The sequence below is a fragment of the Symphalangus syndactylus genome, chromosome 15 (assembly GCF_028878055.3).
Source record: "Symphalangus syndactylus isolate Jambi chromosome 15, NHGRI_mSymSyn1-v2.1_pri, whole genome shotgun sequence".
NCBI lineage: Eukaryota > Metazoa > Chordata > Mammalia > Primates > Hylobatidae > Symphalangus > Symphalangus syndactylus.
The window spans coordinates 6,459,627-6,484,570 of NC_072437.2; the positions used below are offsets into that span (position 1 = coordinate 6,459,627).

At 56.0% G+C, this 24,944-nt stretch overlaps 1 protein-coding gene across 3 annotated transcripts; it reads left to right on the plus strand.

Annotated features, from left to right (window-relative positions):
• Positions 1-920: 920 nt before the first annotated feature.
• Positions 921-24,019, plus strand: C15H13orf46 (chromosome 15 C13orf46 homolog). 3 transcript variants are annotated; one of them, XM_063618529.1, is made up of 9 exons: positions 921-2,027; positions 2,152-2,718; positions 6,743-6,794; positions 8,249-8,387; positions 8,468-8,515; positions 9,578-9,625; positions 12,367-12,434; positions 20,381-20,502; positions 20,624-23,939. In XM_063618529.1, the coding sequence occupies exons 2-9, from the start codon at positions 2,340-2,342 to the stop codon at positions 20,662-20,664; spliced, it is 897 nt and encodes a 298-aa protein (XP_063474599.1). In that variant the 5' UTR covers positions 921-2,027; positions 2,152-2,339; the 3' UTR covers positions 20,665-23,939. The 3 variants fall into 3 exon arrangements, with proteins under 3 accessions (XP_063474599.1, XP_063474600.1, XP_055100463.1); XM_063618530.1 differs by having other exon boundaries at positions 921-2,718; positions 20,624-24,019; XM_055244488.2 differs by lacking the exons at positions 921-2,027; positions 2,152-2,718 and adding an exon at positions 2,726-3,002.
• The last annotated feature ends 925 nt before the right edge of the window (positions 24,020-24,944 follow it).

Sequence of the window (24,944 nt, forward strand, 5' to 3'; positions counted from 1 at the left end):
TCCTCAGTCCATGCTGAGGTGTGCGGTCTGCCCCAGTCCGGGAGTGGCTGTGGGTGGTGGACAAACCCTTGCAGGTGGAGGCATCCTCCCCGGGAGGCCAGCCTGTCCTCCTGGAGCCACACTTCCCAGCAGGGCTTCAGGCAGTGTTGGGAGCCAGGAGGCTCCGTTCATACTCTGGGCACAGCTGTGCTGGGGTCAGCCCAGGAGAGGCCCAGGAGGGCCAAGGTCAGCCCCTCCAAGAGGAAGTAGAAGGGCAAGGAGGACGAGGCCCCAGGGAACGTGGAGAATGGAAGCCCCTCCAGGAACAGCCAGGCAGGTCCTGCAGGGCAGTGGGAGGTGGGAGTGTATGGGTGCCGGAAGCCCCTCTGTGTCTCCCACTGATACGGTTTGGCTGTGTCCCCACCCAAACCTCATCTTCAATTGCAGCTCCCATAATTCCCATGTGTGGTGGGTGGGACTTGGTGGGAGGTGATTGAATCTGTGTGGTAGGCGGGACTCGGTGGGAAGTGATTGAATCTGTGTGGTAGGCAAGACCCAGTGGGAGGTGATTGAATCTGTGTGGTGGGAGGTGATTGAATCTGTGTGGTGGGAGGTGATTGAATCTGTGTGGTGGGAGGTGATTGAATCTGTGTTGTGGGTGGGACTCGGTGGGAAGTGATTGAATCTGTGTGGTGGGCAAGACCCAGTGGGAGGTGATTCAATCTGTGTGGTGGGAGGTGATTCAATCTGTGTGGTGGGTGGGACCCGGTGGGGGGTGATTGAATCTGTGTGGTGGGTGGGACCCGGTGGGGGGTGATTCAATCTGTGTGGTGGGTGGGACCTGGTGGGGGGTGATTGAATCTGTGTGGTAGGCGGGACCCGGTGGGGGTGATTGAATCTGTGTGGTGGGCGGGACCCGGTGGGGGTTGATTGAATCATGGGGCGGTTCCCCCATACTGTTGTTGTGGTTGTGAATAAGTCCCACGAGATCTGATGTGAAAGTTTTACGAGGGTTTCGCCTTTCAGTCGGTCTCATTCTCTCCTGCTGCTGCTATGTAAGATGTGCCTTTCACCTTCCGCCATGATGGTGGGGCCTCCCCAGCCATGTGGAACTGAATCCATTCAACCTCTTCTTCTTTATAAATTACCCAGTCTTGGGTATGTCTTTATCAGCAGCATGAAAACTGTCTAATACACCCACCCAGAGACTGCAGGTGGCTTTGTGGAGACCCCAGTGACGCCCATTTGCTCTTGTTGCTCCAGACGACCCAGCACTTATTGGAGAGAGACAGCGGCCTCCTCTCCCATCCTGGCAGCATCCGCGGGGCTCCCAACATCAGAGCATCCAGAGCAGGTGCCTCTGAGGAACCGTCCCAGGAGGCCAGGCAGTGCCAGAGCGTGTGTGAGGCCAAGGCCCCCACCCTGCACCCACCACTTGCCCAGAGAGCTGAGGCCTCTTGGGTGCTGAGGGGCTGTGGGCTCTTCAAAAGAAGAGATCAGAAGGAGGGGAGCCTGCAGCCTGGGGGTCACCTGCTTCCCCCTGGCTGAGGAGTCCCAGGCGCAGGAAGCGGGTCCTGGGGTGGGGGCGCCGGCTCACAATGTGCTCGTGAAGGGGCAGAAGGGGCCGCCCAAATAAGCCGCACTGTTGTAAGGGTTGTTTTTGAGCTGAAACAGCCGTCCACAAGGATAAGAACGCTGCTGTTTTCTGGCTCTGGAGAGTGTCTTCCCCGTGGAGTGTTACCTCCCTTTCGGGAAGGAAAGGCCATTCCCGGCCACACAGACCGTGCTGGAGTGCGTATGCCTTTCTCCAGCTCATCTGCTGATTTTAATTATCAGGCCCAACCAAAAAGCCCTGAGAGGTAAAATGTTGCCTCCCCACCCACCGTGGTCTGGAGGCTGGAGGAAACGGCGTGCCAGGGATTTTCTCTTTGGCTCAGTACAGGCTGAACTCTGTCCCAGCAAATCCTCATGCTGGAGCTGTGACCCCGTGACCCTCAGGACCTCAGGGTGTGGCTGCACTTGGGCGTGGAGCTGTAGAGATTGTCAAGGTAAAGCGAGGCTGTACGAGTGGCCCTGACCCAGTGTGACCGGCGTCCTTATGAGAAGGGGTGACAAGGACGCAGCACACAGGACGACCACGTGAGGACACAGAATATGTCATCTTTGCGCCAGGGAGAGAGGCCTCGGGGAACCAGCGCTGCGAGACACCTTGCCCCCAGCACCGGAGGGAATGAGCTCCCGCTGTTGAAGCCGCCTGCCTGGGAGTGCCAGCAAACCCACACCGACCTGTGCAGCTCACACCGTCGGCCCGGAAAGGCCTCCCCAGAGCCCCGGCCACAGCAGGGTTTCGTCCTGGCGCCATGTGGGTGAGGAGAGGCGCTGGGCCGGCAGCATTTGCACCCACCACTGCCTGCAGGGGCTGCCTTTGTCTTCCTGAGTTGATCTGTGTCCCATTTGCCCTGCTAGGGAGAGAAAGACCCAAATACCCCGTCAAAGAGGAGACCGGTGTCTGTGCTGCAGGGAGCCCTGTTAGGGCCTGGTGCCAGTTCCCCGCCCTCCCTGGTGGAGAGACCAGAGATGTGAAAACGCAGAACCCGCCCCAACCCTGGCCTGCAGGAAAGAAGAAGGGAAGACGCAGAACTCGCCCCAACCCCGGCCTGCGGGAAAGCCGTGCTGTGCTGCGAGGGACCAGCCGATCTTTGGCCTCTGACCTTACAGTGATGTCACAGCAGACCCATGGTAACGGCGCTCCCAGCACCTCCTGACTACTCCCTGTGGGACAGCTGGGTGTGAGGGTGGCAGCCTTGTGCTTGGGCCGAGGCTGGGCTGGAAGATGGAGAAGGACACGGGGACCACACACAGGAGGCACCGGCCCGGCCGCAGGGCCCTGCCCTCAGGAGTGGCCCTTGGGCACCTCAAGGCAGCCAGTGAGGCCTCTGAACTTCAGCGAAGCAGGAGTCTGGGAGGCCTGCAGCCCAAGGGGGACCCTCCCAGCCGCCCTAGGAAGCCTCGCAAGGAGCTGGGTAGGGGCTGTGGGGCTGCGGGGAGCGGGTGGACGGCGTGGCTGCTCCACAAGGCACTGAACCCAAAGTACCTGCGTCACAGCCCAGCCCAGTTAGAAAGTTCTAGAAAGTTCCCAAGGTTAGGGACGAACCGAGACAGCCCCAGCCCAGTTAGAAAGTCCACCTCCCAAGGTTAGGGACGCGCCGAAACAGCCCCAGGAGGTCCGACGACGTGTATCCAAGGCGGGGCACAGCCTGGTGTCATACATTTTAGGGGGACGTGGGGCATCAATCAGTACCTGTGAGGGGTACGTCAGTTCTGTCCGGAAAGGGACAGCCCGAAGCAGGAGAGGCTTCCAGGTCGTAGGTAGAGGAGACACAAGGCTGCATTCTTTTGGGTCTCTATCAGCCTTTCACCGAACACACAATTTACACATGAGGGGGCTAGAGGGAGGGTCACTTGTGTCCTAGTCTGGCTCAGTGACTGCAGCTTTTCATAAGCAGCCCGGAGGGAGCTGTCGGACACACTTGTCTCAGGTGAGCAGAGGGATGACCGTGATCTCTGTCCCCGTCCTGCACCTGTGACGGTCAGCTGTCCGTCTGCATTCCCAGCGTGAAACTCCACAAAACTGCTTAGGGCAGAGGTCTTGAGGCTCACAGGGAATTTCCTTGTGGGTGAATGAGGGAGGCCTGTGGCCGTTTATCTCTGCAGCTCTTATTTAGGAAGAGGATGGGAGGCAGGTTTGCCTGACACATTCCCACCCTGACTCTTCCCCTTAGCTCAGTGATTTGGGCCCAAGATTCATTTTCCTTCCACAGGCAGCAGGGACCCGGCCGGGCCTCCTGCCTCCCACTGCCCTGTGCTCAGAACACTAAGGGCGGAAGTGGGGACCACTCCAGGTCCACACCTGTAACCCACCCAAGGCTGCCGGGAAGGCCTTGCGCTGCTGGGGCGGAGCTGTCGGGGCTCCAGCCGGGCACAGCCAAGGGTGGGAGGGGTGAGGGGAGGGCAGGCCCGGGACCCTCATGGGCCTCCGAAGCCAGCCGATGCCTGAAGGGAGGACCATGGCCAGGCGCCCCGTTTGCGAGGAGGGCCTGGGTCGCTGCCAGGTGCCTCGGGCCTCGTCCACCAGCCCACCAGCAAGGAACCTGCGTAGCTGGTGTTTGACACGGACGGCTTCTAAACCGTGAAACGTGTAGGCTGCCCCTGTGTCGGTCCACACTCGCCACTCGGAGATGTTTCCAGGCGTGCCGAACGGACGGTGGTGTGGGCCTGGGAATGGTGCTGGAGTCACCTCCTCACACCTTGAATACCAGCCCAGAGCACAGGGCTGAGGGGCTGACACAGAGCTGCAAGCTGGTGCTCCCCTCCCCTCCTGCGGCCTCGGCAGCTCCGCCTCCCCTTCGCAAAGGTGTCCACGGGGCCGTGGAAGTGAAACAGCCCAGTAGGACTCGGGGTTTGCTTGCTCAAGCCCTGGGGACAATTTTAAGAGGTAATGATGTAAAAATATATGTTCTTCTCTGAGTTTAAAAATCCAAATATGTGCTGTTTGGGGGGCGTGAGCAGTTAGGAGGCTGCACCCTACCTCCCTCCCTGTGGGGTTCCCTCAAGATGTGCAAAGTTCTCAAAAGAATAAGTTACACCCAGGCTGCTTAGTGGGAATTTAAGTCAGGGCAGGGAGCAGGTCTGGAATAATGCCGCCCGGTGCCACCGCAGTGTGGAGTTAGAGGCTGGGGTCGGGCGGGGAGCGGGTCTGGAATAATGCCGCCCGGTGCCACCGTAGTGTGGAGTTAGAGGCCGGGGTCGGGCGGGGAGCGGGTCTGGAATAATGCCACCCGGTGCCACCGCAGTGTGGAGTTAGAGGCCGGGGTCGGATTGGGGGGGGATTGAGCCCCATCGTGGCTGACATTTCCCTCAACACCTGCTGGATTTGCCCAAAACCGCACGATGGGAGGAGCCACAGCAGGGAGGCTGGGCTTCTATGTGGCTGTTTGTCCCGTCTGGCAAAGACATCCACCCTGCACAGCCTCCCCTAGGCACCCGCACCCTCAAGGTCCGAGACCACGGCCCAGGAGCGCATCCTCCCGGGAGCTTTGTGGCTGTCCCCAGGCAACTGAGATTCTGCCGGAGAAGAGCAGAAGGCACTTCCAGCCCTGTGACCCGAGGAGAAGGGCCGGGCCTTGCTGACCACTGGCCTTGGTTTCTGTGGGGACTCAGCTCCTCACCCCTCACAGACTTGGTGGGCTCGATGACATTCCCGGTGCCACGTGCACCCACAGGTGTGAGACGCCACATCCACATCACAGGGAGGCCTCTGGGATGCAGGAGACGTGGGGTGGCCGACTTCACGGGGGGGCCAGTGGGGGCAGAGGGTGTGTCTGGGCCCGGGCCATGCGGGGAGCACAGGAGACCGGCGCTCACGGAGGGCAGAGAGGCCGGCAAGAGCAGAGTGAGAATCCGCTGGGTTCCAGACCCACTGAGGCCCTGCCTTGAGCCCACATGCACCCTGGACGCCTGTTGATTCCGCAAAGGTTGTGCGTTCCACCTCTGGGCCCCACTTGTGGCTTCTCTGTTGGGGGCAGCCCCTCGTGGTCGGCCGTTGGTCTCATTTCCCTGGAAGAGCCCCGTTCCCCAGCTGCCCCTTGGGCCTGTGGGCCGAGCTGAGTGACCTGCCTGGAGTGGCCTGTGTCACTCTGCCGAGCTCTGGGAGGAGGTCTGGTCTCTTCCATCACAAGCATCATTTAAAGCTTTGGAGTCATCCCTGTTGCATTTGAATCCCCGGCCAAGGAGGTGTTGTGGGAAGAGGGAGTAGCTGCAGGAAGCCAGGGTGTCTACAACCATTCCCAGCTCTGACGCGGCTGGAGGCCCCATGGGATCTGGAATCCGCTCACTCAGAGGCTCCGCTGAGCACCTAGGGTTTGGAGAATCCCCTGCCACGTGGCTTCCTCACAAGACTGTGCTGGTTTGCAAGCTCCTGGGAACGGAGAACTCAGTGTTTCACTAGAATGGAATGTTTCACGTTGGCCAAGTCAGTCAACACCTTTAGCCAAGTGTGCCAGGGAGCAGCGTGTGCTCGGTGCAAGCCGGTGGCCAACAGCCAGGCCTGGGTTCTTGCCGGGAGCACCAGAACACCGCTCACCCGAGTTGATGTTCCTGGGCCCCTGTCCTCTCTCATGTCAAGGCAAAGATCCTCACGAGACATAAAGTGGTCCTGAAAAAAGACTTAGAAACATCCCGCGATGCCTCTCGGGGAGCCCGGAGATCCTGGGGTTGGTGGATTTTCCTGGGCAAGCCAAGTGGGGTTTCAAGTCCCACCTGTCCGTGAGAGGAAGCCTGGATGGGGGGTGGTAGCCGGCATGGGCAGGTCTTGTGGGCTTCTCCCACACTCCTGCTCAGCTACCTCCAGCCAGCTGTGCGGGACAAAGAGGAATTTCAAGAGGTCCCAGAGCCTCGTGCGTTTACTGTAAGGCCGCTGGCCATGCCTCACCCTGAGTCCTGCAGGTAGAAGGTGGAGCCCGGGTGTGGGCTGAGCTGCTGGGGCTGAGCCAGGCTCAAGGCCCTGGCACCAGGCTGTGGAAAGTGGCGATAGCAAATACAGGAGGGGCCGGGCATGGGCACGGGTCGGGGAGAAACTCAGGTTAGCCATAGCCATGGCTGAGCGCTCAGCTCTGCCGTGGGTGGCTGTGGGTAGCTCGGGGCAGGTCCTGAGCTCCGGTAGCTGCAGTGTGATGGTGCTGACAGCTCTGTCCTTCCTCCCCAGAGTCCGAAGATCAAGGGAAAGACCCAAGCAGTAACACGGAAGATGCTAGCTGGTAAGCAGCCTGTCTGGCACTGGCCTGGGTGAAGGTGGAGCTGGGAAAAGTGAGGCGGACACAGGAGAGGGTGGGGTGTGGGGGTGGCACCCGGGCATCAAGGTAGACACTTAGAAGGGGACGGAGGGAGCCCTGGGTCCTGAGAAGACCCCGCCCAGGGCCTGGATGGGAGGGCTGGGAAATCCTTCTTATTTTGAGAGGAATTCAATGTGGGAACAGGGCCCACCTGTAGCAGGTTGGTGTCCTCAGGACTCGAGCCCTGGCCTGAGGGTCACAGCTGCATCCCTCTCAGTAGACACCCCATCACCCTCTGGGGAAGGAGGCGTCATCTCACTAGTGGACTGCTGGGCCCACCTTAGATATAAACAACTCGAGTGACCCTTTAGGGAGGGGGCGTGGGGCCCTGGACGGCACATCCCCACTTCGTACCACTGAGTTCTTGCCTCCCTGCACCTCGTGTCCCGTTCTAACCCAGCTCTGGTTCTCCCACCCACTCACCCTCCTGCCATCAAAGAAGACTTAAAAGTCATTGAATTCCTCAAAAATTTGTCTCAGATCTAACAAAGTCGACTTGCCAGCACCATGGACAAGGCACGGGCCAAGTCCCCCTTATTTACAAATGGCTTCCGTTGAGTGGAGATCAAGGAAGGCATCCGGCCGCTAAAGTGGCCAAAGGTGCAATCAGTTGGTGAGAGTAAGTGTTCATGTGTTAGAGAGGATGTGTGAAGCATTTGGAGCCTCCCACTCTGTAGAGCTCAGGGAAGCTGATGGCCTTGGTGAGGGCAGTTGAGCTGGGAAGACCACACACCTTTAGGGTGGCACAGCTGAAAGTGTCTGCTCACGTTGGCCAAGTCAGTCAACACCCTTGGCCAAGTCAACACCATTGGCAAATCAACACCCTCGGCCAAGTCACCGCCATTGCATATGGTGGCAGAGCCCCTGTCATCCTCACTGCCTGTTGCATTCCTCTTGCCCCTGGCCACACACCACAGCAGACCACAGAAGGGGTCACCAGGTTGGTGTGAGTAACAGCAGGGCCAGCCACGGACCCCTCAGCCTGCTGGCCGGCACGGCCCATTTGATATCTTCATGGAGTGAGCTGTGGATCTGCCACACGGTGGCTGCATCTTCTCATCAGATTTTGGTTCTTTGAGCAAGGTTAGACCCTGCTTTCCGAAATAAGCCCAGGTTGGCTGTAATCCCAGTCCAGACCCTGGCAGTACAGGGTAAGTTTTCCAGCCAAGATGGGCCAGCAGAGGGAGCCAGGAGGGCCAGGCTGGAGGGCCCTTCAGAGCCAGAACTCTGTGCTGGGTCAGGGCCCCTCACAGGCACCCACCAGACCCCAGGGGCACCAGCCTCGAGCCCAGGGAGACAGCCCCAGAGGAGACCAGGAGCTGCCTGCAGCTGTCTGCCATGACACCTCTTCCAAACCACTTTCCCTGCTCCTCCCACAGTCAGGAAAACCTAGCACAAGACAAGAAGGAAAGCGTTGGCACCCTTGGGAAGCTGGGTCATGAGAGTGGAAAACGAGACCCAGAGAGGGAGAAGAGCGACTCAGAGGCGAGCACGCGAACGGAGGCGCAGGAGGCCAAGGTTGGGCCACACTGAGGAGCGGTGCATTTTTTCCTCTTGCCTTGGAGCCCGGCCTTCACTTAACCTCTTTGGTCTTACAGGAACAGGAGGCAGAGTCCATAAAGCTAAATGACCTTCAGGAAAAAGAGGCAAGAGCTTTTCCCTTTAGTAATAGAAGCTAGAAGGGAGGCCTGTCCAGGCAGTTCTGCTGGAGCCTGGACCTGCCCAGGACGGTGGCCTGGGGGTCAGCTCAGCAGGTGCCAGGCTGTGAAGCTGGACTGGGCCCCTGCTACCCTAGAGAGGCTTGGGGCCAAGCTCTGAGACTGCCCGATCCCAGGGCAGCCTGACCCCTGCTTGCCAAACGTGCAATCACTAAAGGTGTATGAGGCCCTAAGAGGAGGTGCCCTCAGCTTGACCTTGGCCCAGAAAAAACCCAGAGCCCCAGGCTTGATGTGTTGTCCAGGGACATGTCGTACTGTGGGGGTTCTCACATGGCACCGTGTGAAGGAAAGTAGCTTTTGTTCTGCCTCCAAACTGTGTGGTGGGGACGGTAACACAGCTGCACATGCTGCTTGCCAGGCAGGCCTCGGTTTCATTCCAGGGCTCTTGGAAAGTCCTTCACCCGCCCCCAAACACTGCCCCTGGAGTTGACTCAAGTGCTCCTATCAGACACACATTCTGGGCTGGCCCCGGTGCCCAGTTAGAGGCCTTGGGACAGCAAAACCCTGAGCCACTGAAGCCATTCGCATCCCGGGGGAGTCTCTTGCTCCTTGGTGCAGAGTGTGGCCCACAGGCAGGCTGTGGGGGCAGGAGTGCTGCCTTGTTGAGCGGGGCTGGGGTGGGAGCAGCCAGGCTCCCCAAGATCTGGGCATTGCCCCATCTCCTGGAGGCCCCAGTTTTCAGAGGGTAGGTTGGAGGAGACCCTCTGGGGTCTCAGGGCCCTGATGGGAGGATGAGAAAGCCATATCCCTCCTCCATCTCTACTGCCAGAGCTGGCCATGGACACCTCACAGTCCATACTGCCATCCGCTCTGCCCAGCGTCCCAGGAGTCCTCGTTCAGCATTGCCAGGATCTGGGGGCCTGATGGTCATCACCAGGGTCTGCCCCGGCTGCCCCAAGAGCCAGGAGCCACTGTTCCTCCCAGGGAATCAACGCTCCTCTCCAGCTCACCCAAGCCTGCCATCCACACCTCTCTGGTTTCCATTCGCAGAAAGCATCTGTGTTTGTGGAGATTGACCTGGGAGACCATGCTGAGGAGGTAAAAATGGAAACCCCCAAGACAAGCAGAGCCAAAGCCACCAGGAAAGCGCCTGTGCTGCCTGGCAGGGCCAGCCTGGGAGGCTTTTCTGGGAACTTGCCCCACAATAGCCGTGTGTTGGACGGGGAGGCAGAGACCTGGGGCCAGCTCCCTGGTGTTGAGGATTGGTCTAGCCTCTTCCTTACCCTCCCACAGTCCAACTCACACACACTTCAGCACTATCAGAGACTCTGGGGCCTGGGTTAACCTTCAAGGTGCCCATGGGTCCTCAGAACGTCTTGTGGGATCACGTTGGGTGGTGAAAAGGGCACAGGCCTGGAAGTTCAGAGACTGGGCTTTGGTAGATGTGTGGTTCTGTCAGTAAATGCTCAAAACAACTCATCATACTTCCCTGTGCCTCAGTTGTCTCCTCCATAAAGCAGGAATCATATTAGTACCTGCATTCCAGGGTTGTTTGGGAAAGCTCTCAGAGCAGTGCCTCACACCCAGGAAAGCTTCAGTATGGGGTATCATCATCATCATCACCACCATTATTATCATCACTATCACCACCATCATTATATCACAACCATCATCATCATCACCACCAGCATCATCCCCATAAACATCATTATCACCATCATCATTAATGTCACCATCATTATCACATCACCACCATCATTCTCATCAGCATCATCGTCATCAACATCACTATCATGACCATCATCACCATCACCATCACCACTATCACTATCACCATCATCACCACCATTAGAATCACCATCATCACCATCACCATTATCACCATCATCATGACCATCATCACCAACATTATAATCACCATCATCACCATCATTATCACATCACCACCATCATTCCCATCACCAGCATCATCATCACCATCACTATCATGACCATCATCACCACCATCATCATCACTGTCACCATCACCACTATCACTATCACCATCATCAACATTATAATCACCATCATCGTCACTATTACCATCACCATTATTACCATCATCACCTTCACCATCATCACCACCATTATAATCACCATCATCATCACCATCATCATCATCACCACTATCACTGTCACCATCATCACCAATATAATCACCATCATTGTCACCATCACCATTATTACCATCATCACCTTCACCGTGATCACCACCATTATCACCATCACCATCACCATCACCATTGTCACCATCATCATCACCATCACCATTGTCACCATCATCATCACCATCATAATCATCATCACCATCACCATCGCCATTATCACCATCATCACCTTCACCATCATCACCATCACCACTATCACCATCATCATGACCATCATCACCAACATTATAATCACCATCATCATCACCATCATTATCACATCACCATCATCATCATCACCATCACTATCATGACCATCATCACCACCATCATAATCATTGTCACCATCACCATTATCACCATCATCACCTTCACCACCATCACCACCATTATAATCACCATCATCATCACCATCATCACCATCATCATCACCATCACCATCATCACCATCATCACCATCATCACCATTATAATCACTATCATCATCACCATCATCATCATCACCACTATCACTGTCACCATCATCACCAATATAATCACCATCATTGTCACCATCACCATTATTACCATCATCACCTTCACCGTGATCACCACCATTATCACCATCACCATCACCATCACCATTGTCACCATCATCATCACCATCATAATCATCATCACCATCACCATCGCCATTATCACCATCATCACCTTCACCATCATCACCATCACCACTATCACCATCATCATGACCATCATCACCAACATTATAATCACCATCATCATCACCATCATTATCACATCACCATCATCATCATCACCATCACTATCATGACCATCATCACCACCATCATAATCATTGTCACCATCACCATTATCACCATCATCACCTTCACCACCATCACCACCATTATAATCACCATCACCATCACCATCATCACCATCATCACCATCATCACCATTATAATCACTATCATCATCACCATCATCATCACCATCATTATCACCATCATCATCACATCATTATCACCACCATCACCAGTATAATCACCATCATCATCACCACCATTATCATCATCATCATCACCATCATCATCACCATCAACATTATCACCACCATAATCATCATCCTTATCTGTAAAAAGAAGAGGCTGACTTAATGACCTGTCTGGGCCCTTCCAACGCTAATATCTGGGGTGTATTCCTCCGTGTCTTTGCTGTAGTGAACAGTCATCATTCTGGAAGTTTCTTGAAGTTCCTTCTTGGCAAGTTTAAGCTCCTTCCTGGGGGTCAGTTATTTTCCAGACTGCACCTTCTCTCCCTTTTGCCCTCAGAGCCACAGAGAGAGCTGGTTGTTAACCCCCAACAAGGCTATCCTTGGGGCACATGAGTTCTAAGGACTCAAGGAGGGCCAGCCAGTGGCACGGTTGGGCTGACAGGCCAGACTGGGTCTTCAGTCCAGGAACCAGGCCACATCAAGGGTGCAGTTCCTTGGTCAGATTCCCCTAACTGGAAGTGTCCAGTCAGTAGAGAGCCCTGTCTGATGGGAGGTCATCCAGGCCCAGGCAGCCCCTGTGCCCTGGCCTGATCCTCCAGCTATGGCTATAGCTGAGGCTATGCCTCAGTGCCCGTGGCTGACACCTCCCATCCCTTAAACGTCTCCACTCCCCACAGGTGGTCACCGATGCCAAGAAGGAAGAGAAGCCGTCCCAGATGGACGTGGGAGATCTGTCAGAAGACGCGTGAGTGATGCTTGTGGGCTCACACTAGGTGGAGGCAGGAGGACTTTCCCCCCACCACGATTTCTGGTGTGCCCACCATGCCTTGTGTTTGGTGGGCAGAGCCGAGCCCAGGTGGTCCCCCCTTCTCCCTGGGCGCTGCCAAGGCTCAGCATCTACCGAGCCTGAGGGGCTGAGGGCAGGCAACAGGACATCGGAGCTTCACGATGCCCCACCTCACCCCATAACCAGGCCGTATCTCCTACCTGCCAGCCAGGAAAAGGACCTGATGAGAGGGGGGAGGAGGAGGGAGAGGAGGGAGGAAGGAGGGGGAGAGGTGATAAGTGCATGGTACTAGCTTCTCCTGTTGAGGTTTTAGCTGCAGACTTGGGTCCTGCAGATGGTGGGAAGCTGTGCATACACAGCTGGCGTCACAGCCAAGCAGGCTCCTCTCACAACAAGCCTTGGGCCCTGGGGCCGTGGCTCGGCAGCCCCCGAAGAGATGACCCGTGTCCCCAGGCTGGATGCTGTGTAGGTCCAGGGAAGCCCCAAGACTCCCTGAGGCCCCTCAGCCCTCAGCCCTGAAGACGGGTGTGGGGAGGGGAGACACTGGCCCATTGAAGGGGCCCATGGATCTATAGTGTTTTATTTTAAACAACACACAAAAATACAAAAAGCAATTGTCCAAATGCCTACCATTCAGAATTAACAGTTTATCAGTATTTTGATTTATTACAGATTTTTTTAAAGGATGAATTGTTCTATTGGCTTTATAAAATAGTCACACGATACTAAACCTTCTTTCAGCCTGTAATCCCAGCACTTTGGGAGGTTGAGGTGGGCAGATCATGAGGTCAGGAGATGGAGACCATCCTGGCCAACATGGTGAAACCCTGTGTCTACCAAAATACAAAAAATTAGCTGGGCATGGTGGCGGGTGCCTGTAGTTCCAGCTACTCGGGAGGCTGAGGCAGGAGAATTGCTTGAACCCAGGAGGCGGAGGTTGCAGTGAACCGATATAGCACCACTGCACTCCAGCCTGGGTGACAAGAGCGAAACTCCATCTCAAACAAACAACAGTTACATTAACATTTTAACCAGTCATTTAAAATAACGGGAATAGTGTAGAATAGCACAACAGAGAGAAATGTTTAAAAATCACCCCAGCTTCCACCTCTTAAAAGCACATGGGAGCACCTGACTTTCGACACCGAGGACAAGGGCTGCAGCCGAGGCTGAGGACAGGGGCCTTGACTGAGGACAGGGGTGAGGCTGAGGACAGGGGCGAGGCTGAGGACAGGGGCGAGGCTGAGGACAGGGGTGAGGCTGAGGACAGGGGCGAGGCTGAGGACAGGGGTGAGGCTGAGGACAGGGGCCGTGACTGAGGACAGGGGTGAGGCTGAGGACAGGGGTGAGGCTGAGGACAGGGGCGAGGCTGAGGACAGGGGTGAGGCTGAGGACAGGGGTGAGGCTGAGGACAGGGGTGAGGCTGAGGACAGGGGCCGTGACTGAGGACAGGGGCGAGGCTGAGGACAGGGGTGAGGCTGAGGACAGGGGCGAGGCTGAGGACAGGGGCGAGGCTGAGGACAGGGGTGAGGCTGAGGACAGGGGTGAGGCTGAGGACAGGGGCGAGGCTGAGGACAGGGGTGAGGCTGAGGACAGGGGCGAGGCTGAGGACAGGGGCCGTGACTGAGGACAGGGGTGAGGCTGAGGACAGGGGTGAGGCTGAGGACAGGGGTGAGGCTGAGGACAGGGGCGAGGCTGAGGACAGGGGCGAGGCTGAGGACAGGGGTGAGGCTGAGGACAGGGGCCGTGACTGAGGACAGGGGCGAGGCTGAGGACAGGGGTGAGGCTGAGGACAGGGGTGAGGCTGAGGACAGGGGTGAGGCTGAGGACAGGGGCGAGGCTGAGGACAGGGGCGAGGCTGAGGACAGGGGTGAGGCTGAGGACAGGGGCTGATGCTGAGGACAGGGGTGAGGCTGAGGACAGGGGCTGATGCTGAGGACAGGGGTGAGGCTGAGGACAGGGGCGAGGCTGAGGACAGGGGCGAGGCTGAGGACAGGGGTGAGGCTGAGGACAGGGGTGAGGCTGAGGACAGGGGTGAGGCTGAGAACAGGGGCGAGGCTGAGGACAGGGGCGAGGCTGAGGACAGGGGTGAGGCTGAGAACAGGGGCTGATGCTGAGGACAGGGGTGAGGCTGAGGACAGGGGCCGTGAATGAGGACAGGGGCTGCAGCTGTGCCTGCCAGGCAGCGTCCTTGCCCAGGGCCAGCTTTGAGAGCTGCAGCCCTCAGCCCCCCACTGGTCTGGCTTTGCTGACGGATTGCTGCTGTGATGATGACAGCCCTACCTGCGCTACCTGCTGTCAGATTTTTATGTCTCCAGGGGAGAAAGTCCTTGAGAACATTGCACTCTGCCCCAGCTCAGCAGAGTCTCTGCCTCTTTTGACTCCTACAGTAACCAGGTCACACTGGCTTTCACTAGGACATTGGGGTTGTTTTGACTCCTAAGTCTGGGCTTAAAATGGGCAGGTATTTTCCAGCTACAGCTCTGTTTTTCTCATCGTTTCCTGGTGATGGATTTGGCACTCGGCACACAGCTCGGTGGCTGTTTTCTGCCCCAAGCTGAACAATCCTGGGTCCAAATCTCCTGGTCTCAGCCCCCATCCCTCTTGACTCAGCTGTCCCAGAAAACCTGCCCAGTGGGGCTGCTGGTGGCATGCAGTGGGGAGAGCTGCCAGCAGAAATGAGCAGACGTGGCTTCTTAGGTTTGCTACCTCATCTCACAAATTCCCCCTTTGGATCACCATCCAGTTGCATTTACAAGACCCAACACTGATTTCCCAATACTGGGAAGGCTCCTGCCCAGGAAGGCCGAGAGTCCTCAGCCGTGGCTGTAATGAATGGGCGTCAGCTCACGTGCACACTTGCATGTTCACTGGAAAATGCTTTGGCAGACTCCATCTCTTTTTTTGTTTTACAGAGTCTCGCTCTGTCGCCCAGGCTGGAGTGCAGTGGCGCCATCTTGGCTCACTGCAAGCTGCGCCTCCCAGGTTCACACCATTCTCCTGCCTCAGCCTCCCAAGTAGCTGGGACCACAGGCGCCAGCCACCATGCCTGGCTAATTTTTTTTGTATTTTTAGTAGAGCCAGGGTTTCACCGTGTTAGCCAGGATGGTCTCGATCTCTTGACCTCATGATCCGCCTGCCTCAGCCTCCCAAAGTGCTGGGATTACAGGCGTGAGCCACCGCGCCCAGCCTCCACCTCTTTTTTAATTAGCATGATCTGGATTTTCTTTTTCCTAGTGTTGCCTTTTCCTGTACCTGCCCAACACAATTCATCCCCAGGACTGTTACAGGGAAACCACAGATCACGCAGAGCACTGCACAGTTAACAGCATCAGAGGAGCCACAGGTCATGCCGAGCTCTGCACATTTCATAGCATCAGAGTAGCCACAGATCACAGAGAGCACTGCACAGTTAATAGCATCAGAGGAGCCACAGGTCACGCACAGCTCTGCACACTTCATAGTTCCAGAGTAGCCACAGATCATGGAGAGCACTGCACAGTTAATAGCATCAGAGGAGGCACAGGTCACGCACAGCTCTGCACACTTCATAGTTCCAGAGTAGCCACAGATCACAGAGAGCACTGCACAGTTAATAGCATCAGAGGAGGCACAGGTCACGCACAGCTCTGCACACTTCATAGTTCCAGAGTAGCCACAGATCACAGAGAGCACTGCACAGTTAATAGCATCAGAGGAGGCACAGGTCACGCAGAACTCTGCACACTTCATAGTTCCAGAGGAGCCACAGATCACAGAGAGCACTGCACAGTTAACAGCATCAGAGGAGCCACAGGTCATGCCGAGCTCTGCACACTTCATAGCATCAGAGGAGCCACAGATCACGCATATCTCTGCACACTTAATAATTCCAGAGTAGCCACAGATTACACAGAGCACTGCACACTTCACAGCATCACAGTAACTACAGATTGGAAAAAAACTGGATAACCAGTCAAGAAAACTGGAACCACTTTTGTATATTATGTCGTTAATTGTGCTCTTAATATTTCCCACCTTTTTCTACCCATATTTATTAGAGTCCTTTCCACAAAAAGCAGTTTTGGACTAGAGCTGATTATAAATGTTTTTAGAGAATAATTCAGAACAATGACTACAGATGCAAAACCTTAGAACAGCCGTGGTTAAAATTTGATGAAAGCTTCTAACCAACAGGAAAATAGTTATTCCTATTACACATAACATTGTAAGAAAACAACCAAAATCATGACTGACCGTGTCACATCAGGACTGCCCAGCTTCTATACATTTTACATAATCTTTAGAATATTCACACAGATAACATGCCCATACAAATATAATTTACAATTGGACATTATCAAAATTATGACTGATATTATATCAATATAAATGTATGTAATTTTTAGAACATTTATATCAATAACATGCTCACAATTATAACTGAAAGAAGATTTAGTATCATTTATCATTTGATGATGCTACCCATACAGTTTTACCAAATGTAATTGTTTAATCTGAAAAGACTTTATGTAGGATTTTGATTCTGTGGAAACCTGCAAAAGATGTCAAAAGTTTCAAAACAATCAAAACAGAATTACAGAACATTTAAAAATAATAGTCACTCATTTAACCAGAGTGATTATCAAAAGACCTCACAGGCAATTCAGGAAGTTACATTGCTGTAAAAACCATAACCCTTTTAAAGCTCAGTTGTCTTAAGTAATCAAAATCTAATAAAGATAATGCAGAAATTATCTTGATAAAATATAAAATATTTGTTTTTTAAGCCAGTTACCAAAAGGTACAGAAAAGCCCGCAGTGTGATTGCCTCTCCTTGAGGGAAGCCCATGCAGGTAACCTGGAAGTCAGATCTGATGGAACCTCGCCTGATGCAGGAAGAGGGTCTCCAGGGCTGTGGGTGTGCACTTGATGACAGAGCACAGTAAACAAGGGAACTAGGGCCTTGAGCTGGGGAACACAGAGCTCTTGGTAACAGCATGAGAAGTTTCCTGATTATGTTGAACCATTCAGACATAGCAAGAAAAGCCAAGTGTATAAATTGAAGCTGCACTTAAGGAAAACGTTGCTTAAACAGCAGAGTTAGAACTGGAGGAAAAAGTTGCAGGACTTGACAAAAAGTTTGAAGGAGAAAGTTGTTATCCCAGGCCTTCTTAAGGGGAGAAAGAGCTGAGGCAGCCACACACGACCTGCAAACCACACGTGAAAAGGGACAGCAGAAGCTGAGTTTCTGAGATGTAGATCTGAGCAGTTTCAAAAGAAATGGTTTCAGAGTTAAAAATCAAAACCTCTTGCAATTTCATTAAGAGAAAACCAGTACTTTAAGGAAACTTTGTGGTGACATAGGGGACCAATCTTTAGTTTTGTGTTAATGTATATTTAATATCAAACCTCAATATTTTTTTTTTTTTGAGACAGAGTCTTGCTCTGTCGCCCAGGCTGGAGTGCAGTGGCACGATCTCAGCTCACTGCAAGCTCCACCTCCCAGGTTCATGCCATTCTCCTGCCTCAGCTCCCAAGTAGCTGAGACTACGGGCGCCCACCACCACGTCCGGCTAATTTTTTTTTTGTATTTTTAGTAGAGACAAGGTTTCACCGTGTTAGCCAGGATGGTCTCGATCTCCTGACCTTGTGATCTGCCCACCTTGGCCTCCCAAATTGCTGGGATTACAGGCATGAGCCACCGTGCCTGGCCCAAAGCTCAATCTTTAGAAAGACATATAAATAATTCCCTTTTAATCACAGCCAACTTACACACAGAATTCTTTTCATAAATTATCTTTTCATAAACCTTATCATGACTTTTACAGACCATTCTGACATGCTTGGACTTTCTACTTTGTCCTACACTACTTTTTAAAATAGCCAGTCATTTTACTTCAGGATAAAAAGAGAGAGAACTTGGACAAGTCCACATGTTAACTCTATCATTGCAGATTGCCATTTGAGCTCCAAATTTTCCTTGATATAATTTGCTCATTGGTTTAAAATAAGCAAAAGAATGGGCCAGTGACAGCCTTAGAAAGCTTGGTATACCTTAATGTTTGAGAACACCATTTTTGACCATTTCTGCATTAAATCTCCTTTCATGAACCCCTCCCATCTAGAAGGGCTCCATGTGTCACACGCCTGCTGGGCACTGACTGGAGGTTGGTTGTCCAGTGCCTGTTGTTTCACTTTGCAATGATTCATTTCCCATTGGGGGTCAGATTAAAAGGGGAAACACCTGCTCAACCTGGCCAGACAGCCTTACACATCCTAGCCAATCAGACAGCCTCACACATCCTAGCCAATCAGACAGCCTCACACATCCTAGCCAGTCAGACAGCCTCACACATTCTACCCAATCAAACAACCTCACACATTCTACCCAATCAGACAGCCTCACACGTTCTACCCAATCAGCCTCACACATCCATTTCTTCCTAGAATCTTTTCTTTTTCTTTTTTGAAACAGAGTCTCACTCCGTCACCCAGGCTGGAGTGTAGTGGTGTGTTCCCAGCTCACTGCAACCTCCACCCCCTGGGCTCAAGTGATTCTCCTGCCTCAGCCTTCCAAGTAGCTGGGATCACAAGTGCCACCACGCCCAGCTAATTTTTTATTTTAGTAGAGGTGGGGATCTCCCTATGTTGGCCAGGCTGGTCTTTAACTCCTGAGCTCAAGTGATCCACCTGCCTCAACCTTCCAAGTGCTGGGATTACAAGCATGAGTCACAGCACCTGGCCCCTAGTATCTTTCAACTAGGAGAATTTTTCTCCTTAACAAATGAAAAGTCTCCAAAACTCAAGGCTGTCAGCCAAGCAGGAGGTCTGAGCCCTAGCACAGCCCCAGGAGAGGACCCAGGAGGACCCGGGAGAGACCCCAGAGAGACCCCAGGAGAGTCCCGGGAGGACCCAGGAGAGACCCCACCACGTGCAGCTATGCAGGGGCCAGAGAGGCCCAAGGGCCTGTGCTGGGGCCAAGGTGCCAGGTCCCTGCAGTGTCCCTGGGCAGTCCGCTAGAAGTCCCTTCATGGGCACCATGATTGCCAATTAAGGAAGAAAAATCAAGCTTTTCAAGAGTTTGTTTTACGTGGAAGTCTTAGTGAGTACTGTGCACTGAGGCTGTCGCCCGCGAGCCGTCTGTCTGTTGCCCCACGCCGTGTTTCTGTTCACGGTTCCTGGACAGGCGGCAGGGGCTGGGCGCATGCAGAATCACATCAAGGTGTGAGTGCGAGGGCATGTTTGGCTGTAGATTACAGAGGCGTAATCACGAACCGCGGCGGACGTCGTGTGCAGGAAAAGGCACGGACCCAGGTCACTGATCTTTTAAGAACATAGTGGCTGCAGGCGGGGAAGGAGGCAGGGCCCATGTGCTCTTTGCTGTTTTGTCTTCAGGCATCCTTCTGGAGACCCGCACGTCCTGCCAGTCAGGGCTCAAACAGAAACCAGCAAACTGGGCTTCTCATCCGCCACTCACCACAGCCCCTAGGGCTTGACGAAAGGGGGTGCATCAGAGTGCAGGGGAGACCCCCAGTGCACTTGATGAAAGGGGGTGCATGCGGAGGTGCAGGGGAGATCCCCCAGTGAGCTTGATGAAATGGGGTGCATCAGAGTGCAGGGGAGATCCCCCAGTGCGCTTGATGAAAGGGGGTGCAGGCAGAGTGGAGGGGAGACCCCCCAGTGTGCTTGATGAAAGGGGGTGCATGCAGAGGTGCAGGGGAAACCCCCCAGTGCGCTTGATGAAAGGGGGTGCAGGCAGAGTGGAGGGGAGACCCCCCAGTGTGCTTGATGAAAGGGGGTACATGAGAGTGCAGGGGAACCCCCAGTGCGCTTCAGGTTGGGGGTGCTGCTCTCGGGGTGCCTGTGGCCACAGTGTGGACCAGGACCCTTTCTCACCCACCTGCCCTCCTCTCGGCCTGCAGGATACAGACCAGCTGGGTGTGCTGCATCCCGTACTCCACCAGGAAGAGGGTGAAGGAGAGCGCCGCGCCTAGCGCCCCAGAGAGGGTGCTCAGAGCTTGGCGAAGAAGAGGAAGGAGGCGGGGTGCGGAGGGGCTGGGGGCACAGGAGGCGGGATGGAGGGTGGTCGGGCCACCTACTTGCCGCCCAAGAGCCTTCTCCGCCAGGCACTGAGGTTTCTGTTTTCTTCTTGTGGGACTGGCCAGGCCTGGAAGGAGCCAGCGCACAGACTGCACCTTTGGGCTAAAGATCCCGCCAGCCCTGAGCAATGCCGGGGCACCGATGACCATACCAGGTGTGAGCCATGCCTGAAACCCACTGCCCACTGGGTGAGTGATGATGTGACCTTAAACAAACACAATAAACAAGCACGGGAAGATGCACCTCCTCTCCACCAGATATTCCTCCTCTCCACCAGCTGGAGGGCTCCAGCCCCTTCCTGCCCTGGCCTCTTGCTCAGTGGCTTGTTGGGTGGGGACAGAGGCCCCTGGGGCACAGCAGGGGAGGCTCAGTCCTCTGTGGGCCTCGTGTGAGCTGCAGCTCCTGGAAGCACCCCTACCAAGCAGGGGTGAGAGGTGCAGGGCAGGGATGGAGCGTCTGCTGTGTCGCCAGAGTGCCCGCAGGAGACAGGAGCACGGTGAACGCAGCTGAGCCCCGTCTGTGACTTCGAGAGCAACAGTGACTGTGGTGCTGGCACTAGGATCTGTCCCTGGAGGGAAGCCACATGCCCCCCACTCAGAGGAGGAGAGGGCGTCTTCCTAGGGGTATGGGGGCTCCAGGACATGCCTGTAAGACGAGTTTCACCAGAACCCACCCAGAGCTCTCGCGTTCAGACACGCACACGTGCATATTCTCATGTACACAGCACATGCAAGCTTGCACATACCACACACGTGCACAGGAGGGCACGGGCAGGTGACCTGCAGCATCTCTGATCCGGGTGTCTCTAAGGCAGTCAGAGGCCACAGGCAGAGATGCTGTGTGCACTGTCTATTCCCGTGGAGACACACGGGGGCCGTCCCTGTGGTGCAGATGATAACGCAGAGGCTCACGGAGGGTGAGCTCTGCCCATCACTCAGCCAGGGAGGGAGGGGCCCTTTTCAGGGAGCCGCATGCTGTGCAGAGCTTGTCCCCCTGGGTAGTTCGCTCTGATCAAAGTGGGGCACTATCCAGGCCGAAGAGAGAAAGGGGACCCCCCAAAGCCAGCACCCACCCTTGACTGAAAGACATCACAAAAGATAAGTGCCCATCGGCCCCAGTCACCCTTTCCCAGACAACCGGAAATGGGCCCCGAACCGGCTGTCCTGGGTGGGTGCGGCCCTGAGGCCCAACCGGTAAAGCGAAGCCTCCACGTGGCATCACGGGGCTGAAGAAGCCAGACAGCCACCGCCTGTCCCACCGTGAGGCGAGGGCCGCTGCCATCCTGGCTGCTGGGCAGTTGGGCGTGACTCAGTTGTGGCCTCTGTGCCAACCAGAAAGGCACCCAGAGAAGCTTCTGGAAATATGGTTGGTTTGTCCCCTTGGTGGGGCAGGAGGCGTCAGCTCTGCCGAGTGGCTCCCAGCACCCTCCCCCACAGAGCAAGCATCGGCGTGAGCCCGTCCACCCGTGCATTCGTCCTGTCGCCGCGTGTGGCTGGCCTCACTCTGGGTGTGTTGGCGGCAGCCACCTCTAGGACAGGGAGGTCCCACGGCTCTGCAGACGCAGGAGCTTGGCGGTGGCTTAGCTGTTAGAATATGAGCCTTCCAGAGTTGGACGCGCCTTTGCCTTCTGTTGGGCTCTGAGCTGATTTCCTCAAACCCAGGGTAATTCTGTTCCTCCTTCACTGTCTGGTGGGGTGGGGGTCACAGCGTCCGGGGGAAGAGCTGATCAGGGCCAGTGCTGGGTGGGAAGGGCTGACTCCTGGGACCCCGGAGAGGTGATTGTTGCCACGGGGGGGTAAAGTTCCATGTGCTGCTCCTCCGAGCCTTGATTCTGGGCACTCCAGGGCGGCCAGGCCCAGCTCACACCTTCCTACCCACAGGGAGACTCCCGTGGCACAGGCACATGCCCTGTGGGATGTGAGTGGCCACCTGGCTTGGGCCCCAACTCCCATCAGAGAAGCTGGCAGGTCCCGAGCGAGCTGTTCAGGGCACTCAGCAGCCACACACCCAAAGAATGGGGCTGCCTCGTGCCAGGCCAGGGATCTGGGGAAGGGCTCAGTGGGCCCTGAGTTCAGAGAGTCCTGGCAGCGGCAGTCAGCATCCAGGATGGTCAGCGGTGAGGCCAAGCCCCGTCTTAGTGGAGGGGACGAAGCTGGGCTTTGGAGACTGTGGGGAGCAGGAGACATCCCTGAGGAAACAAGTGTACATGCCGCAGAGCCGGAGAGCAGCTCCTGCCACGTGGTTGATGCTGCTGAGACCAGGGGCTGCCTCTGCCCAGCCGCCCCACCCAGCACGGGCGTGTTCCTGCTGCTGCCCGGCCCGTTGGGCTGAGAGATTTGGGCAGCGGCGCTAGGGTTGATGGAGTGGACCAGGCAGGGGCCCAGGGCAGGAACCCCCTGTAGATGCACAGCCCTGAGCTCAGCAAATCGGCTGTGGTGACATCCAGGGAGGGGTGGAAGCCCAGACTCCCCCTAGAAGGACGCTGCCTTTGGCCTTCAGTCCCACGGGGCACAGATGCCTCCTGGGCTTTCTAGGGCCCGCCAGTGGTCCTGGGGTGGTGGCCTCTGTTGCCCCAGGCCCAGCCTGCCTTAGTTTTATCGTCGGTCCCCACTGGCACCTGACCTGTGCAGACTCCAGTAAGTGAGTGAGGCTGTCAGAGCCCTCCCAGGCTGGGGGAGATGGCCCAGCCCCACGTGGCTTCTGTGCCTCCGAGGTGGCCCCCTTGGAGCCCAGCCCTGAGCAGGCGGAGCGGCCGCCACACAGCAGCACAGACCCTGAGCCGGCGCAGTTCCTCCAGCCACGCCAGCTGCACCCTGGGTGTGTCCCTGCTGGGCCCCAAACACCTGTGTCCGTGCCGCCGGCCGCCTCTTCCCTGCCGTGTCACCCCCACCCCTGCCAAGTGTCCTGTGTGTTTTCACTGCAGGTGATGTGGGAAAGGGCGAGTGTCAGTTCAACGTTCTGGTTCCTTGGGGGCTGTCAGAGCGATCGCGTGTTCTTTCCAGGGTTTTCTCTGTCTGGGTTTAGATGCCCACACGTGGGAACATGTATTCAATCCCTGTGCATACAGATGGTGCCATATACAGAGAGAGGCATAGATTGTCTTACAAGAGTGGGGTCGCGTTGCACTGTGGCTTTTTACCTTCTTAGCTTCATTCAATCCCAAGCGGCCTCCAAGCCGTCCAGGGATCCCTGCTGGCCCCTGCCAGGCCCTGTCCGGAGTGCTGAACACAGAGCAGCAAGTGCCACCAGTCCCCAGCCTCTTGGAGCCCGTTCCCTCTGGGCGTCATAGACAGTCGAGTTCAGCACATCTCTACGTGGAGTTTCGCAAAAGACGGCCGCTTTGAAATGGGAGGGCTGCAGCGCCATGGCCTGGCGATGCCTGTGAGTGACTACAGTGGGGCCTGGAGGAGGAGCAAGGGAGTGAGTGCAGCCTTGGGGCAGGCGCTGGGGCCTGGAGGAGGCTTGGGGAACGGGGCATCGGGGGCGGGGAGCAAGTGCAGCCTTGGGGCAGGCGCTGGGGCCTGGGCCTGGCTGGGCAGGTCTATGCCTTTCAGTCTCGAGGTCTGGAAACCCAGCCAGGATCTCCCCCGAGTGGGCAGTGCTGCTGGCAGGGGGTGGGGAGTGGTGCTGGCACCGTGTGGCCGGGCAGAGCCAAGGCCAGAGCAGTTCCATCCACACGCAGTCCAGGAAGGGACATAGGGCACACAAGCAAAGGCCCCGCCCAGCTCCAGCCCGGCCCGCAGGGACAACCTTGCCCTTCTTTCCTCTCTGGCCAACAGCACCACCTCGTGGGGGCCCCAGTGCTCAGGCTGCCTGTTTCTGTCCTGGAAACCACAGACACCAAGATCCAAGCAAGGAAGTCAGGATTTCCACGCCTCCTCCCCAGCTGAGCATTCACTGGAGGGGGACGGGGCTGTCACTACGTCCCTTAGGATGATCACCTCATAGAGGCTGGGCCTCCCCACACCAGGACCCCATGCCTGTGAGGGCCCCGCAGGATGCAGACACCCCCGCCCCACAGGCCTCAGCCTGGAGAGCCCCCGTGGGAAACCCTGTGCGTGAATGGTGTGGAAATTCCCCCGTGTCTTTCCCACGTGACCCCACAAGACCCTCAGCCATGGACATCCCAAGTTCCTCTGGACGCCTGGCCTTCCCAAGCCTCGCCAGCACCACGGACATCTGGGGCCCTGGGGAAGGGTGGCCCTGCTGGGAGACAGGGTCTTCTCTCTGGCTCTGGTTCTGAAGGCCATGGTGGGTGCAGGGTTCACCAGAGGTGGCAGGACTCCCATGCCCTGGAGAGGGAGGGAGTCTCTCCCGTGTCTCCACTGGGTGCCAGCTCCTGCTGAACCCCAGACCCAGCTGTGGGAGAAAGCTGCCCAGGGCCCT